General features: G+C 45.6%; 1 protein-coding gene across 5 annotated transcripts in view; it reads right to left on the bottom strand.

The window, feature by feature from the left end:
* Positions 1–13,373, bottom strand: part of GLYR1 (glyoxylate reductase 1 homolog) — a 34,654-nt gene extending 21,281 nt beyond the window's left edge. For 4 of the 5 annotated variants that reach the window (XM_065892036.1, XM_065892037.1, XM_065892038.1 and 1 more), the window contains exons 1-4: positions 13,270–13,307; positions 12,195–12,231; positions 10,960–11,039; positions 393–531 (exon numbers count right to left, since the gene is read on the bottom strand). In XM_065892036.1, coding sequence (XP_065748108.1) covers positions 393–531; positions 10,960–11,039; positions 12,195–12,231; positions 13,270–13,307 — 294 coding nt within the window. Of the gene's footprint in view, positions 1–392; positions 532–10,959; positions 11,040–12,194; positions 12,232–13,269 lie in introns of all 5 variants that reach the window. The other variant, XM_065892035.1, reaches the window with a different exon arrangement.
* Between the last annotated feature and the right edge of the window lie 401 nt (positions 13,374–13,774).

The following is a 13,774-nucleotide window of genomic DNA, read 5'->3' as shown; positions in this document are numbered from 1 at the left end:
GGGGAAGTGGATTGAAAAAGAAATTCAAGTCACTTGCCCACAGTCCCCAAACTGGATTTACACCCAGGGAGTGGATATAGCTCAGAGGCCGTGCTCCTAACCTCCATGCTATAAAAAGGAGAAGGCCTGTGCTATACTCAAAAGCTGAGATACTTCTCCTGGGTCCAAGAGACTTTCCTAAGAGCAACAATCTATTCCAGAAAGGTCAGCCACATGCATGGAGTTTCAAGTTGATTAGCAAAACACTGATACCTTAGATTTGAAGTAGCTCTCTCTCCACTGGCATTGCGTTAAGAATAGTTTTGGGTTTGGGCGATATTTAATCTGTCAGTTACTATGCAAAAATAACCAGTCTGGAGTCAGCATAAAGTGAGAATCGTGAAGCCTCTCACCTGGTCTTTTCCTTTGGCTCTCCTGAGGAACTCTTCTACGGCATCCACAGCTTGCTGGAATCGTTTTCCCTTGTTAATCTTTATCATTTCCTCCTTATGTGCATGATACGGCTTGAGCTGTTCCACTTTGATCCAGGCACTGGCAGAAAACAGAGAGAAAGGATATGATCCACACTGCCTATGCCCAAAACTATCAAAGACCTCACCCCAGCAGAATGCAAATACCTGTTTGGTTTAACTGGATTTTGAAACAGGCCTTCCATCTTTTTCCAAAACATGCTATTGACCACCCCAAACTCTTGAGCCTAAAAGTATGTTTTCTTGAAACAAGTCAAACAGCCACCACCAAAATCAGCATCCTCCAAATAAAATCACTGCACTGCAGGTTATTTCCACTCTTATTCACCAGCCTTCCACACTGAAACACACATACTCTGCCACTAGCTCAGGGCAAAGGAAACCTGTAGATGCGCTCCCATTCTCACTACACAGTACAAATGGCCCCACGTGGATCCCAGGGAATCAGGGCTCTTGGAAGCGTTATCAACCATAGCAGCATCACTGTCCATCAAGAGCCTGAGCCAGAATGATGACCTGTCAATCCACTGAGAATGTGGGAGGCTACGAGGGCTAAAGAAAGGCAACATCTTCAAAAACCTGCTGCTTCTACAAATGTCTGCAGCCTTGGAGCCTCTATTTGTTCATAAATGATTGTACCCAGGGCTACTAAACCACACAAAACTTGTGACACATTGGAACAAGGGCAGTAGTCACAAAAGGAGGCTTTTAAAAGCAAGATTCTACTTGAGATTAGAGGAAAGGGAACATACTCTTCCGATTTTTAATTCCTACCACCAATGCAAAACACATGAAAACGAAAAAAGCCATCAACTCTGGAATAACTGGCCTACCATACTAACCTGCATAAATCTGCCCCAGCTGGCTTCTGTGGTTTCCCTAAATGACATTCAGTTTCCAGAACACCAGTAATAATGGAGAGAATTTTATAGGCTTGGCAAGGTAAAGAGTTGATTTACATATTTTACCATGCAATACTCAGAGGTTTCATAGCATAACCTTCAGAAAAAGTGGGTCAAGTCAAGGATATAGAAACTAGGCTATCACACTAACTTAGGATTCTTTCCTTTAGAGAAAGCTAGAGAATATTCACTAATAACAGTAAAAGTGCTAACCTCTGCACATAAAAATAGAGCTACCAACCCAGCAACAGCCACCTGTGCTTTCAGTGGTTGTGCTAATGGCTGTGATGACGGGTCTGCACAAACACAATCTCTGGACCATCAGTCTGCAAACTAGGACTAGGCATGTTATCTATGGGTAAACAAGACTAGAGAGAATGAAACAAGTGAACGGGCACTCAGACGCTGGTCTTATCGCACAGGGCTCCAATGAGATGAAGTAAGCAGGTATCCTTCTAGTGACCAACTCATCTTGAGGTTTGAAATTGGACACAACAGACCCAATGGGTCTGATCTACAAGGAGGAAAAATGGAATTAAATTTTGACCCTACATTATTTAGCAAATGCATTTACAGCATTTCTAAGGACAAACCACCAGCACAGTCAGAAGAAAAGCCAGACACACCCTGAAAAGCAAGTCAAACTTTCAGATTAAATGGCAGCTCTAAGGTGACACAAGTATCAGTGATGAAGCTTAAAGACCCACAGTCCTCAGGAGAAGCCTCCTCCCTCTCCGAGCTTCAGGTCAGAAGCTGAGACCTGCCCAAGTTCCTAGCATAAGAAAGACTGGGTGGTTTTCATCGAGCCCCTTGAGATGGGACAAGAGACTCTAAGAATCCCTAACTCCCTCTTCCTCAACCCCCTCACATGAACCTCTGATTCAAGTGGAAAGGTGAGAACATCTGTGGAGGAAGCACGAATAAATCCATGCCTATCTGTTAGTTGAAGCATTTTAAGTGTATTACTGACTTCTGCCAGGAGAACAGCACAGTCAGTATTCACCCATCCTGGGGCTTCCCTGGTGGCGCAGTGGTTGAGAGTCCGCCTGCCGATGCAGGGGATATGGGTGCGGCGATACGGGTTCGTGCCCTGATCCGGGAAGATCCCACATGCCCCGCAGCGGCTGGGCCCGTGAGCCATGGCTGCTGAGCTTGCGCGTCCAGAACCTGTGCTCAGCAACGGGAGAGGCCACAACAATGAGAGGCCCATGTACCGCATTAAAAAAAAAGCAAAACAAAAACACTCATCCTAAATAAAGACTGGCATTTGAGATACTAAAATTTTCCTCTTATGACCATCTTTGAAAAGTGAAAATAATATGCTAAAAGAACTGACAGTATAAATATGACTTCAACACGATAAATGCAAGAAATGTTAATCTACTTAAGAAATCAACCTCTTGTTGGAGAAACATCCTGTCACGTCAGAAAATCAGTAAATAAAAAGCCAGCCCACTGGAGCCCTAGGAAGATTATCTCTTGAAAGCAAGATGAATTGAAATTCACTTTGGCCATCTCAATAATTTTCTCTCCGAAGGCTATATTGCAAAACTCTGTCTCCTTAAAAAGGGCAAGCTTGAATTTCAGCTGGAGCTTCAATAAGCCCCACTCTCCACCCACTGAGGCCCATCAGGCGGGGCGTGGCATGCAACTGGTGCTCAATAATCACCCAGTAAATGACAACTCCTAGGCACCTGCATAGGGGCTGGATTGCTGACCTCCGGGTTAAATAATGTATGGTTGCGGAGGCTTTTTGTAGTTTTTGCTGTTGTTTGTATGTTTTTAAAGTGACTGTTCTGTTTCTTTGCTTGATATAAGCTGTAACTTGTGATTTCCCTCTTAACGAGCTCCCAATGCCTAGATGGAGCTGTACCTTTCCCAACCAATTTGCTGTGGGCTGGGAAGTCAAAAAAATCAGGCTTAGTCAAGTTGTGTCTAACGAACCAGCCTTCTTCTATATACAAGGAAGTTAATTACACATTGTTTGTAGAAGTAAATGCCCGAAAACAAGCTAACTGGCAATCAGTGAGATCATTACAAAGAATGAAATGGAAGGTCCCTTAAGATACTTGGCTAAGTGGAAAACAGCAAGATACAGAACAGTGTGTGTAGTATGCAAGCACTTGTGTAAAGACAAGGAAAAAGGAGCATGTAACTTCATGATGATGTGCAGTGTCTCTGGAGGGACTCGCCATAAGAAACTAGTATAATTGGATGCCTATGGGCCAGAAACTTGGTGGCTGAGGGATGAGGATGAATGAAATTGTTTCAACGGTTTACAGCTTGATTTGCAGGGAAACCACGAATATCTATTATTCCTAAAAAACAACATATCAACGATAAAGGCCTTTGCTCTAGCACATGGGCTACCCTGACTGCCCAGAGGGTTCTCCCCCATGACTTCCTTGTGTAGGTCTGCTCAGGTGGGTAGCTACTGCCTGGCTGACTGTGTAACAGCACCTGTAACATGGCCAAGAGCAGCAAACGTACGCTGGTCTTCTGATACACCTCCCACAAATGCCTTCCATTTGAGAATATAAAACTTCCACTAAGCCACCTTCCGATTATACACTCAAAATAAATTTAAAAATTTCACATTTTCAAACACTTCCATAATTCTGGCCTGTTTTCCCCTTAAATTAAAACTAAACTATGATATCATAGTAAAGAAGCCAGTCTATGAACAATCTCAAGCACCCTCGTCTATGTGTCTCAGACTTCACAGCAACAATAACCTGGGTGGGAGAGAGAGAGTACACACACGTAAGCATAGCCCACAGGTGAGAATAAGGATGAGGTCAGAGATGTGTGTTCACCTCTCCATCTGGATTTGGGGAGTACTGTAGTACTGCACAAATAATTTCTATGCTTGCCCCATACCCCCTTAAACCAATGAAAGAGGCTGAGGATTACTGAGGTGTTACAGGTCCAAGTCTAAGCTATTCAGAAATCAAGACACCCAAAAAACTGCAAATCAAAAAACAAAACAACCAAAAAAGCCACAAAACAAATAACTAACAATTTTAGTTAATTTCAAGCAACTGATTATCATACAGACATCAACAAAGATTTGCAGGGACTTCCCTGGTGGTGCAGTGGTTAAGAATCCGCCTGCCAATGCAGGGGGACACGGGTTCGATCCCTGGTCCGAGAAGATCCCACATGCCACAGAGCAACTAAGTCCGTGCGCCACAACTACTGAGCCTGCGTGCTGCAACTACTGAAGCCTGTGTGCCTAGAGCCTGTGCTCTGCAACGAGAAGCCACAGCAATAAGCCCACTTGCCACAATTAGAGAAAGCCCACATGTAGCAATGAAGACCCAACGCAGCCAAAATAAATTAAAAAAAAGTTTAAAAAAAAACCCCAAAAAACAAAGACTAGCAGAGAAAACAGATTTAGAAGATTTTTGTTTCCAAAACTTGAAAACATTCCCAAATGCTGCATAAGGCTCTCAAGCTGCACTGCCAACACCAACATGGCCAGCCACTTCTTTTCATGCATGACACCTGTTCCTGGGGTCCACTGCCTCAGCCACGAAGGGAGGCACGTGTAGGACAGGAGCTACTGTTGGCGCTGGGAGGGGTGAACCTGCTCAGAGCTCTCTAGGATAACTACTGTCCAGCTCTGGCAGAGGGACACTGCTGGCTCACTCCAAATACTGGAGCAGTGGCTCTATCTGCTTGGCTCCAACCATTGCATGTGTTGGATGCAGGGAAAGTGGGTCAATCAGGTGCCAGGTGAAAAGAAAAGGGGATGCTCAGATGGTTCCAATCTGCTATGCTTCTAATTATGAGCCACAAACTTTTCTAGAAGTTACTTCATTATTATTTAAAAAAATTTTTTGGCCACACCTCGAGGCTTGTGGGATTTTAGGTCCCCGACCAGGGACTGAACCCAGGCCCTCGGCAGTGAGCGAGGAGTCCTAACCACTGGACCGCCAGGGCATTCCCTCTAGAAGTTACTTTAGCACTCACTCAGACACCTCACAACCAGGCTGTCCCATCTTATATCTAGCTTGATGTAAAAAGTACCTCAGGCTGGGACCTTGGACGTCTTATCACTTAAATCCTTGTTTCCTGACTGCTACAGAAACTCTCGTTTGGGATTTACCCATTGTTTGCCCACGGTATTCTTTGAACTGGTTTGTTTCTGGTGGTTTTTTGAACACCTGCAAACTAAATGAACTCCCTCCATTCTGCCATTCACGGCCACTGATGAAACTTTTAAACCCTAAGCTCAGTTTCTACTCTGATGAGCAGCCACCTGTTCGAAGTGGGCCATCATGTACCTGAGACTTAATCTTTTGATGTGGTCATGTGGTGGAGCTGGCAAAATTACACTGAAGTTATTTTCCCCTCTGAATTTTTGCAAAATAGAAAAGGACTGTGGGCAATTCCCATGTAGCCACCTAGGCTCAGCTGAATCTAGCCATCTTATATTAAGTCCTTCCCCTCACAGGGGAGGCTGGTTGGGAAGGTCTATTCCTCGCTTCCTTTTTGTGAGGGGGAGCGAAGTCAGGAACGAACTATGTCGACATCCTGGTGACATCACCCCCGGCCCTCTCTTCCTGGTTCCCTCTTCCAGTGGGAAGTCAACATAATTTGCTAGATGTTCTGGAAGAGGAAGAGAGAAAATCAGGTTTCTAAAAGATTGAAATCACGATTTATCTTAAGGAGCTGCCCTTTTTACTCTTTAATAAAAGTCCCTGCTTAATATAAAAAAATCATATCTCTCTATATTTTCATTAAATAGCATGTCAGTTTTGAAACTGAACATCCCTGACTGAATCCTATGTTCCTCAGGAATACAAGAACAGCCTCACTGGGTCAGAACATGTCCACCGAGGTCAGGGCCCAGTGACCAACGGAGCCCCTAGAACGTGCCAGGAGCACACGACCCTCTCCCTGGCATCAAGCATTAAATGTGAGGTAGAGTCCAGCCTCTGCTGTAGCCACTTACAGCTTTGCCCGTAAAAAGTCATTCTCATCCCTAAAAAGTCCACTCGCATTTCCTGTCTAAACCACGTCTCACATAGTTCTCCTTATATATGTCCTAAACACAGTCACACAACATTTATTCTACTCACGGTGCCCCTTGTCAAAACACCTGAGGATTTATGAACAAGTCAGTGTTTATCTCTTTAAGGCCGCTCATTATTTCACCAGTTCTGATGGTGTTCTTTTCTTGGTCTTTGCTTTTTCACATTAAAGAGTCCTCTCTTTCACCTGATTCAGTCCCCTTTCCCGATGTTGACTAGTTCCATCAGATCCCATTAGGATGATAGACTAGACAGCACATAGTACTCCTGGTGAGGCACGATACAGTTTTTACATAAAAGAGGAACGATGTAAAAATAAGAAAAAAGAGTAACAAGAACAAAACAAAACCAACCAAACAGAAAAAGGTGGAACAATGTACTGTTTTGTGTTCAATGCCTTTATGGTCAAAACAACAGACCTGGCTGACATTCTTAGGAATCTCCAACTCTCAGATGCCTTTCTTTTCAAACACAGATCCTCCCCACTCTGCCCTACCATGGGCAGGGTCTGTCTCTCTCTCTCTCTCTCACATTTTCCTTACTTAAAGCCACCTGCTTCTAATCAGCTTTTTTCTTTTGTAACAGATCTATACCCCGACCTGATGTTTGTTGAACACCTGCTCTTGCCAACCAATATTATGAATAAGTGATGCTACTTCTTCATAACTACAAGGTTGGGGGTGTTATCCCCACATGTGGACGAGGACAAAGAGTCTTAGAAAAGTGAAGCAGCCCAAATCACAGAGCAGGCAAAAGTGGTATCTAAATATACATTAGGCTGGTAACAAGCCAGAGCTCTTTCCCCAAAGTAATTCACTGCTACCAAACAATCCGGAGATTTTGCCTTCAGTTAATACAAAAATTCTAAATAAAATCTGCCTAACACTGATCACTAAGAACCCTTCTCCCTTTAGAGACGTACTGTAGCTCCTTAACCTTTGTTTCCTTTCATGAAGGCAACCGCTTAGCCACAAAAAGTTAACATGTTCCCTGATAGCTTAATTTTTAAATGGTTTTTTACAAACACTATCAAGGAGGTTTAGAAGACTAAAGATATTATACCTAGCCACAGCTGTGTATCCACTTGCTTATGAATCTCCTCAAAGAACTTTAGTTAGAAATCACATCATCACCACCACCAAGACGTTATTTTTGTTCCAGGAAACTCATCCTTTTCACTGGCTTCAAAGGTTTGCTTGGTTGAGTGCTTGAGTGCTGAGATTCCCTCAGCTCCAATTTCCTGTGTCCTATTTGTAGTATTTCGTATACATAGGGACCACAGTTTATTCTTCTAGCCTTCTAGCATTTAAAAAATTATCATAAAAACACAATAGCTTTCAGGTCTCCTGTAAGCTGATTAACTCCCCACTTTCTATGAGGTCCCATTTGTGTTTCAGACTTGCGTACTTCTTCATTTAGCTAACCAAGCTGGGCCAACCACGTTGCCCCTGTTCTCCCCAAGCACAAGTTCTTTACCTCACGCAGGAAGGCTCTCTCTGTCCACACATCCAACTTAACTCCCAGGGGTTTACAGTAGCCCCACTGCCTGGAATGCCTTTACTATTCTTGCCTGTCCAAATTCTAGCCATTCTCCAGAGTTTGACCTAAATCCCATCTCTCCAGCAACCTTCTTTGACCTAGCTGTTCTCCGCTGATCTCTTCTTGTTCTAGAACCCTTTAACAATAATTCTACACATCACTCATTCTGCACTTAATCCCATCTAAAATGTTTACGTCTTGTCACCTGAGTTTATGTCTTGTCCTGAGTCCCTGGAAGACGGGGACCACAGCATTTGCTTTTCTGGAAGTTCCCTTTGGTGTCCAGCAATGTGGAGTGTGGCTGTACAATCATACTTGTCTGCATCCAGACAATCTTTGCTGTAAATTCAAGGCATTACCAGAACATTCCCTCCTCCATATTGTCTCTTGCTCTCACAGCTCTGGGCCAGTGACTCCCTTGAAATATTGCCACCAAAAGGCTGCTGAGTTGGTTTGTGACAAGAACTGGGGCTGGGTATGTCTGTATATGTTTTTGGTGAAGGTAGACATGCCATGCAAACTCTAAACCAGGGTAAGCACTCTGACACATAAGCTTGCCAGGGAAAAATACTGTTGTAAGAGATTTTCCTATGGAATATTATACATCGCTTTCTAGAAATGTATATTTTAAATGTTGGTATTAGATATATCAGGAAAGTCACAGACATTTTTCAAACCCAAAGCTACGTTTTCCTGTAAGAATCATAAATAGAAACGCAACTACTTAAATCAAACCATCTAGCTAGACCCAGGCAATCAACTTGATGGAGTGATGAGAAAGCTAAACAAGTCGCTGGAAACTCAAATACACATTCTTTGCTTCACTGTGACTTCTTATATGGCCTATTGAAGAATCTCAAATTAATAGTCCTGATTTCAACTCTAAAACAGATCTGGTTAAAAAGCTTTACTGTTACAGAAGACCCCGAACAGCCAAAGCAATCCTGAGACAGAAAAACAGAGTTGAAGGAATCAGGCTCCCCGACTTCAAACTATACCACAAAGCTACAGTAATCAAGACAGTATGGTACTGGCACAAAAACAGAAACATAGATCAATGGCACAGGATAGAAGGCTCAGAGATAAACCCACGCACATATGGTCACCTAATTTATGACAATGGAGGTGAGAACATACAACAGAGAAAAGACAGCCTCTTCAATAAGGGGTGCTGGGAAAACTGGACAGCTACATGTAAAAGAATGAAATTAGAACACTACCTAACACCATACATAAAAATAAACTCCAAATGGATTAAAGACCTAAATGTAAGACCAGACACTATAAACCTCTTAAGGATTAATCTCCAAAATATACAAACAGCTCATGGAGCTCAATAACAAAAGAACAACAATCCAGTTAAAAAATGGGCAGAAGACCTAATTAGACATTTCACCAAGGAAGACATACAGATGGCCAAGAGGCACATGAAAAGATGCTCAACATCACTAATTATTAAAGAAATGCAAATCAAAACTACAATGAGGTATCACCTCACGCTGGTGAGAATGGCTGCTATCAAAAAATCTAGGGCTTCCCTGGTGGCGCAGTGGTTGAGAGTCCGCCTGTCGATGCAGGGGACACGGGTTCGTGCCCCGGTCCGGGAAGATCCCACGTGCCGCGGAGCGGCTGGCCCCGTGAGCCATGGCCGCTGAGCCTGCGCGTCCGGAGCCTGTGCTCCCCAACGGGAGAGGCCACAACAGTGAGAGGCCCGCGTACCGCAAAAAAAAAAAAAAAAATCTAGAAACAATAAATGCTGGAAAGGGTGTGGTGAAAAGGGCACCCTCCTGCACTGTTGGTGGGAATGTAAACTGATACAGCCACTATAGAGAACAGTATGGAGTTTCTTTAAAAAACTAAAAATAGCACTACCGTATGACCCAGCAATCCCACTACTGGGCATATACCCTGAGAAAACCATAATTCAAAAAGAGACATGTACCACAACGTGCACTGCAGCACTATTTACAATAGCCAGGACGTGGAACCAACTTAAATGTCCATCAACAGGTGAATGGATAAAGAAGATGTGTCACATATATACAATGGAATGTTACTCAGCCATAAAAAGAAACGAAATTGAGTTATTTGTAGTGAGGTGGATGGACCCAGAGTCTGTCATACAGAGTGAAGTAAGTCAGAAAAAGAAAAACAAATACCATATGCTAACGCATATATGGAACGAAAAAAAAAAAAGGTACTGATGAACCTAGTTGCAGGGCAGGAATAAAGAGGCAGACATAGAGAATGGACTTGAGGACATGGGGTGGAAGGAGAAGCTGGGGCAAAGTGAGAGTACCATTGACATATATACACTATTGAATGTAAAACAGTTGGCTGGTGGGAACCAGCAGCATGGCACAGGGAGATGGGCTCAGTGCTTTCCAATGACCTAGAGGGGTGTGATAGGGAGGATGAGAGGGAGGCTCAAGAGGGAGGGGATACTGGGACATATGTATGCATATGGCTGATTCACTTTGGTGTACAACAGAAACTAACACGTATTGTGAAGCAATTATACTCCAATGAAGATTAAAAAAAAAGCTTTACCGTTAGAACACTAGATCAAATCATCTAGTTTTACAAGAACAAGACTAAGCAATTACGTTAAGATGAATGAAATTTTAGCTTTCACTGCATAACTCATGCCTGAGCTGCGATGATAAACAGCCATTAAAAGAGAACCAAACATGGCCCTGATAAAAGGAACTGCCTGTGGGGTTGGGTAAAGAGACGTGAGAACTGATCTCAATGAGGTTATCATATTTGGAAGGTGGCACCCCACTTCCCACCTGACTGACATTGTCACTGGTCCCAGGACAGCTGACCAGGACAATTTCTGGGAGATAAAATAGCACCTTTTACTTAGGTATGAAGCCAGAATGATACGCCATTCTTACAGACTACAATGAGACTGAACTAGGATCCGTAGAATATTCACAAAGCAGCTTCAACCCAGGGCAACTCCCAAACGTAGGGAAAGTGAAACTGTTGGTGAGCACTACTCACTGATCTTCTGTTCCAAAAAACTTTACAAAGAAGCATTTCTTCCCACGCGGTTTCTTTAAGTCCTTGGGTGGGTTAACAATCTAGGGGATGAAAGGGAAGAAAAAGGCTTTTTTCCACAGATACAAGTTGGTAAGAAAAAAAATAAAAGAAATACATCTTAAAAAACAAAACCAAACACAGGGCCTAGTTTCTGTCCAAATCTGTCACTTTTCTACTGAGATATGTGGAAATGTGCAAATATGCCAGGAGTTCCCTACATCTACTATGATCTACAGTGTTCAGCAGATACAATATACCTTTTGCTAAAATGGTCCTGTTTTTTTTTGTGTGTGTCTGTGGTACGCGGGCCTCTCACTGTTGTGGCCTCTCCCATTGCGGAGCACAGGCTCCGGACGCACAGGCTCAGTGGCCATGGCTCACGGGCCCAGCCGCTCTGCGGCATGTGGGATCTTCCCGGATCGGGGCACAAACCCGTGTCCCCTGCATTGGCAGGCGGACTCTCAACCACTGCGCCACCAGGGAAGCCCGGCCCTGTTTTAAAAGCAGTTAAAACTAAGGCCAACGTCATTACCCCCTGCAATGTGAGCCTGTCATCACTGAAGAAATATAGAGAATACTCTTAAAAATACTTCTGTGCAGGAAGAGTTGAGACAGGTAACAGCGACAATGAAGAACAACTGAGGCACTGAAAATGCCATATTGCAAAGAGACAGTCTAAAGACATTTCCTGGGCTCCTAGCAAGAATATAAAAACAGAACATTTGGAAAGCTATGAGGGATCGCCTCATGCAAAATGTGGAATGCCAACTTCTGCAAAGATGCACTGGAGTAGCACATATGGTAAAATGGAAAAAAGATTTAAACTTAGTTGGGACAAAAATACTTTGACTTTTCACTAACCTACATTTAGATTTTTCTTCCTGGAAAATTTATTTGCTTCTCCTTTTGTTAGATTTAAATGCAAAGCTAAATTCAAGTTAGAATGGATTTTCAGGGTTAAAAGACTTTATCACAAACCACCTCTGATTCAAAAAATAATAACTTGCTACAGATTAAAGGACCTGGTTTATATTATACTGCCGTTTCTAAATAAACTGATACTAAAGAGAAAAAAATTCTGAGTGTTATTTAAATAAGCCCAGTTTAACTCAATGCTAGAAACTGAGGGGGAATACATCTTACATTCTCCCCTTCCTCAAACTCAACTTTAGACGTCTTAGTAGCAAGACACTCACCTTTCCCGGCCAAGGAGGATACCGGCCAAGTTTCCCCCTAGAGAAAACACAGAGAGTCAGCATTTGCCCTGGAAAAGCCAGTCCATCTTCAACTTACTCAACATGCAATTTATTTCCCTAAATCTCCACTTCCACCCTCAAGTGCCAGAAGAAAAGCTGGCAACCCGGAGTTCTTAACGTGACTTCCACAGCTGGGCCCAAGAGGCCCAAGTCCCTCAGAAATGCAATGCAAAATTGTAGACTTATGTGCATAGGTATGGGCATTCTGCTGGTGAGAAGAAACACAGAAAAACAAAACCACCAAGAGTCGTTTGTCTAGAGCCTCTCCGTGACGTGACGGGGGTGGGGGGCAGTTCGCTCTGTAAACACAGACTTCCCCTTACAAAGTCTGGTTTAATTCACCAGCCCGGCTTTGACAAATGCTTATGGAAGCCCTTCCTCTGGGTCGAGAAACGAGCTACGCAGCTCGAGGGAGGCGGCGACAGTCAGTCTCGGTTCGGGCGGTTGTCTGGGACACAGAAGCAGACCACGACAGGCACCCAAGAAGGTACTGGTCACTGCCAACCCTTCGGTTGTAAAGGAAAGTCCCCCTTCCATTTCTTCACAGGGCAGCGCCAGCAGTCCGGTTTCGACACCCCCGGCTGAGCCGCCGGCACAGGTCAATTTCATCGCAACGCAGGTTTCGACGGGCTTGCCCGGACGAGATGGCCCCGCGGGCTCTCCGGCTTTCCTCCTTTCCCGGGAGCCCCAGCCAGACCCCGAGGCGAGGACCGGGCGTCCCCCGGAGCCGCGCGGCGCCGGGCATTCCCCGCCGCCAGCGTCCGGGTCCGGAACGCAGCCCTACCCCGGCAGCCTTGGGGCTCAGAGCCGGGCCCGCTGCGGCCACCCTCGGTCTTAGTCCCCCGGGGCCAGGCTGCCCCTTCCGCCCGGCTTCGTTCCCAGCGCCGGCACCTGTCTCGCCCTCTCTCCACGACCTGGAGCGCATAGAAAAGCAGCCTCGAGGCGGGCCGTGCACCTCACGCCTAGGGAAGCAGCTCCCCGCGAACCTCGCTTGGCCCTGGCAGCCCGGACTCACCACACCAAATCGCCGAGCCGCAGACTCACAGCCGCCATCTTACCACCCAACCACCGCCGACGCACGGGCCGTCGGGAACATCAGGTCGCCCCGGCGCCGCCCATTGGAGTGAGCCCGGTCACATGACGGGGGCCGGCCGTAACCGGCCACGCCGCTGCCTTTACGTTACCGCGCCCTTAGGGGCTTATTGGTCGGTCTAGCAGCACGTGACCCGGGAGCAGCGGTCTCCGCGCGCCGGATCCCGGAGACTCCCGGCTCCTTCCCCCTCCCTCCGGCTTGTGACAACGAAGCGCCGCGGTCTGAGGCGGCGGCGACGGTGCGGCCGGCCAAACGAGATAGGGAGCCGGCCCTGCGGGCGCCCCGCCCCCGGGCCCTGGCCTCCAGCCCGCTCCCTCTCGGCGCTTCCGTTACGGCCGTTACTCCCTCGCGGGCCCCCGGGCCGGCCGTGTTGCCGCGCCGGCAGCTGCCCTGACGGACTTAAGCGCGGCCTGGAAGACAGCCTCCG

Source organism: Phocoena phocoena, chromosome 15 (assembly GCF_963924675.1).
Source record: "Phocoena phocoena chromosome 15, mPhoPho1.1, whole genome shotgun sequence".
Lineage (NCBI taxonomy): Eukaryota > Metazoa > Chordata > Mammalia > Artiodactyla > Phocoenidae > Phocoena > Phocoena phocoena.
The sequence above is the reverse complement of the archived record's forward strand: the minus strand, read 5'-3'. Positions and strand labels throughout refer to the sequence as shown.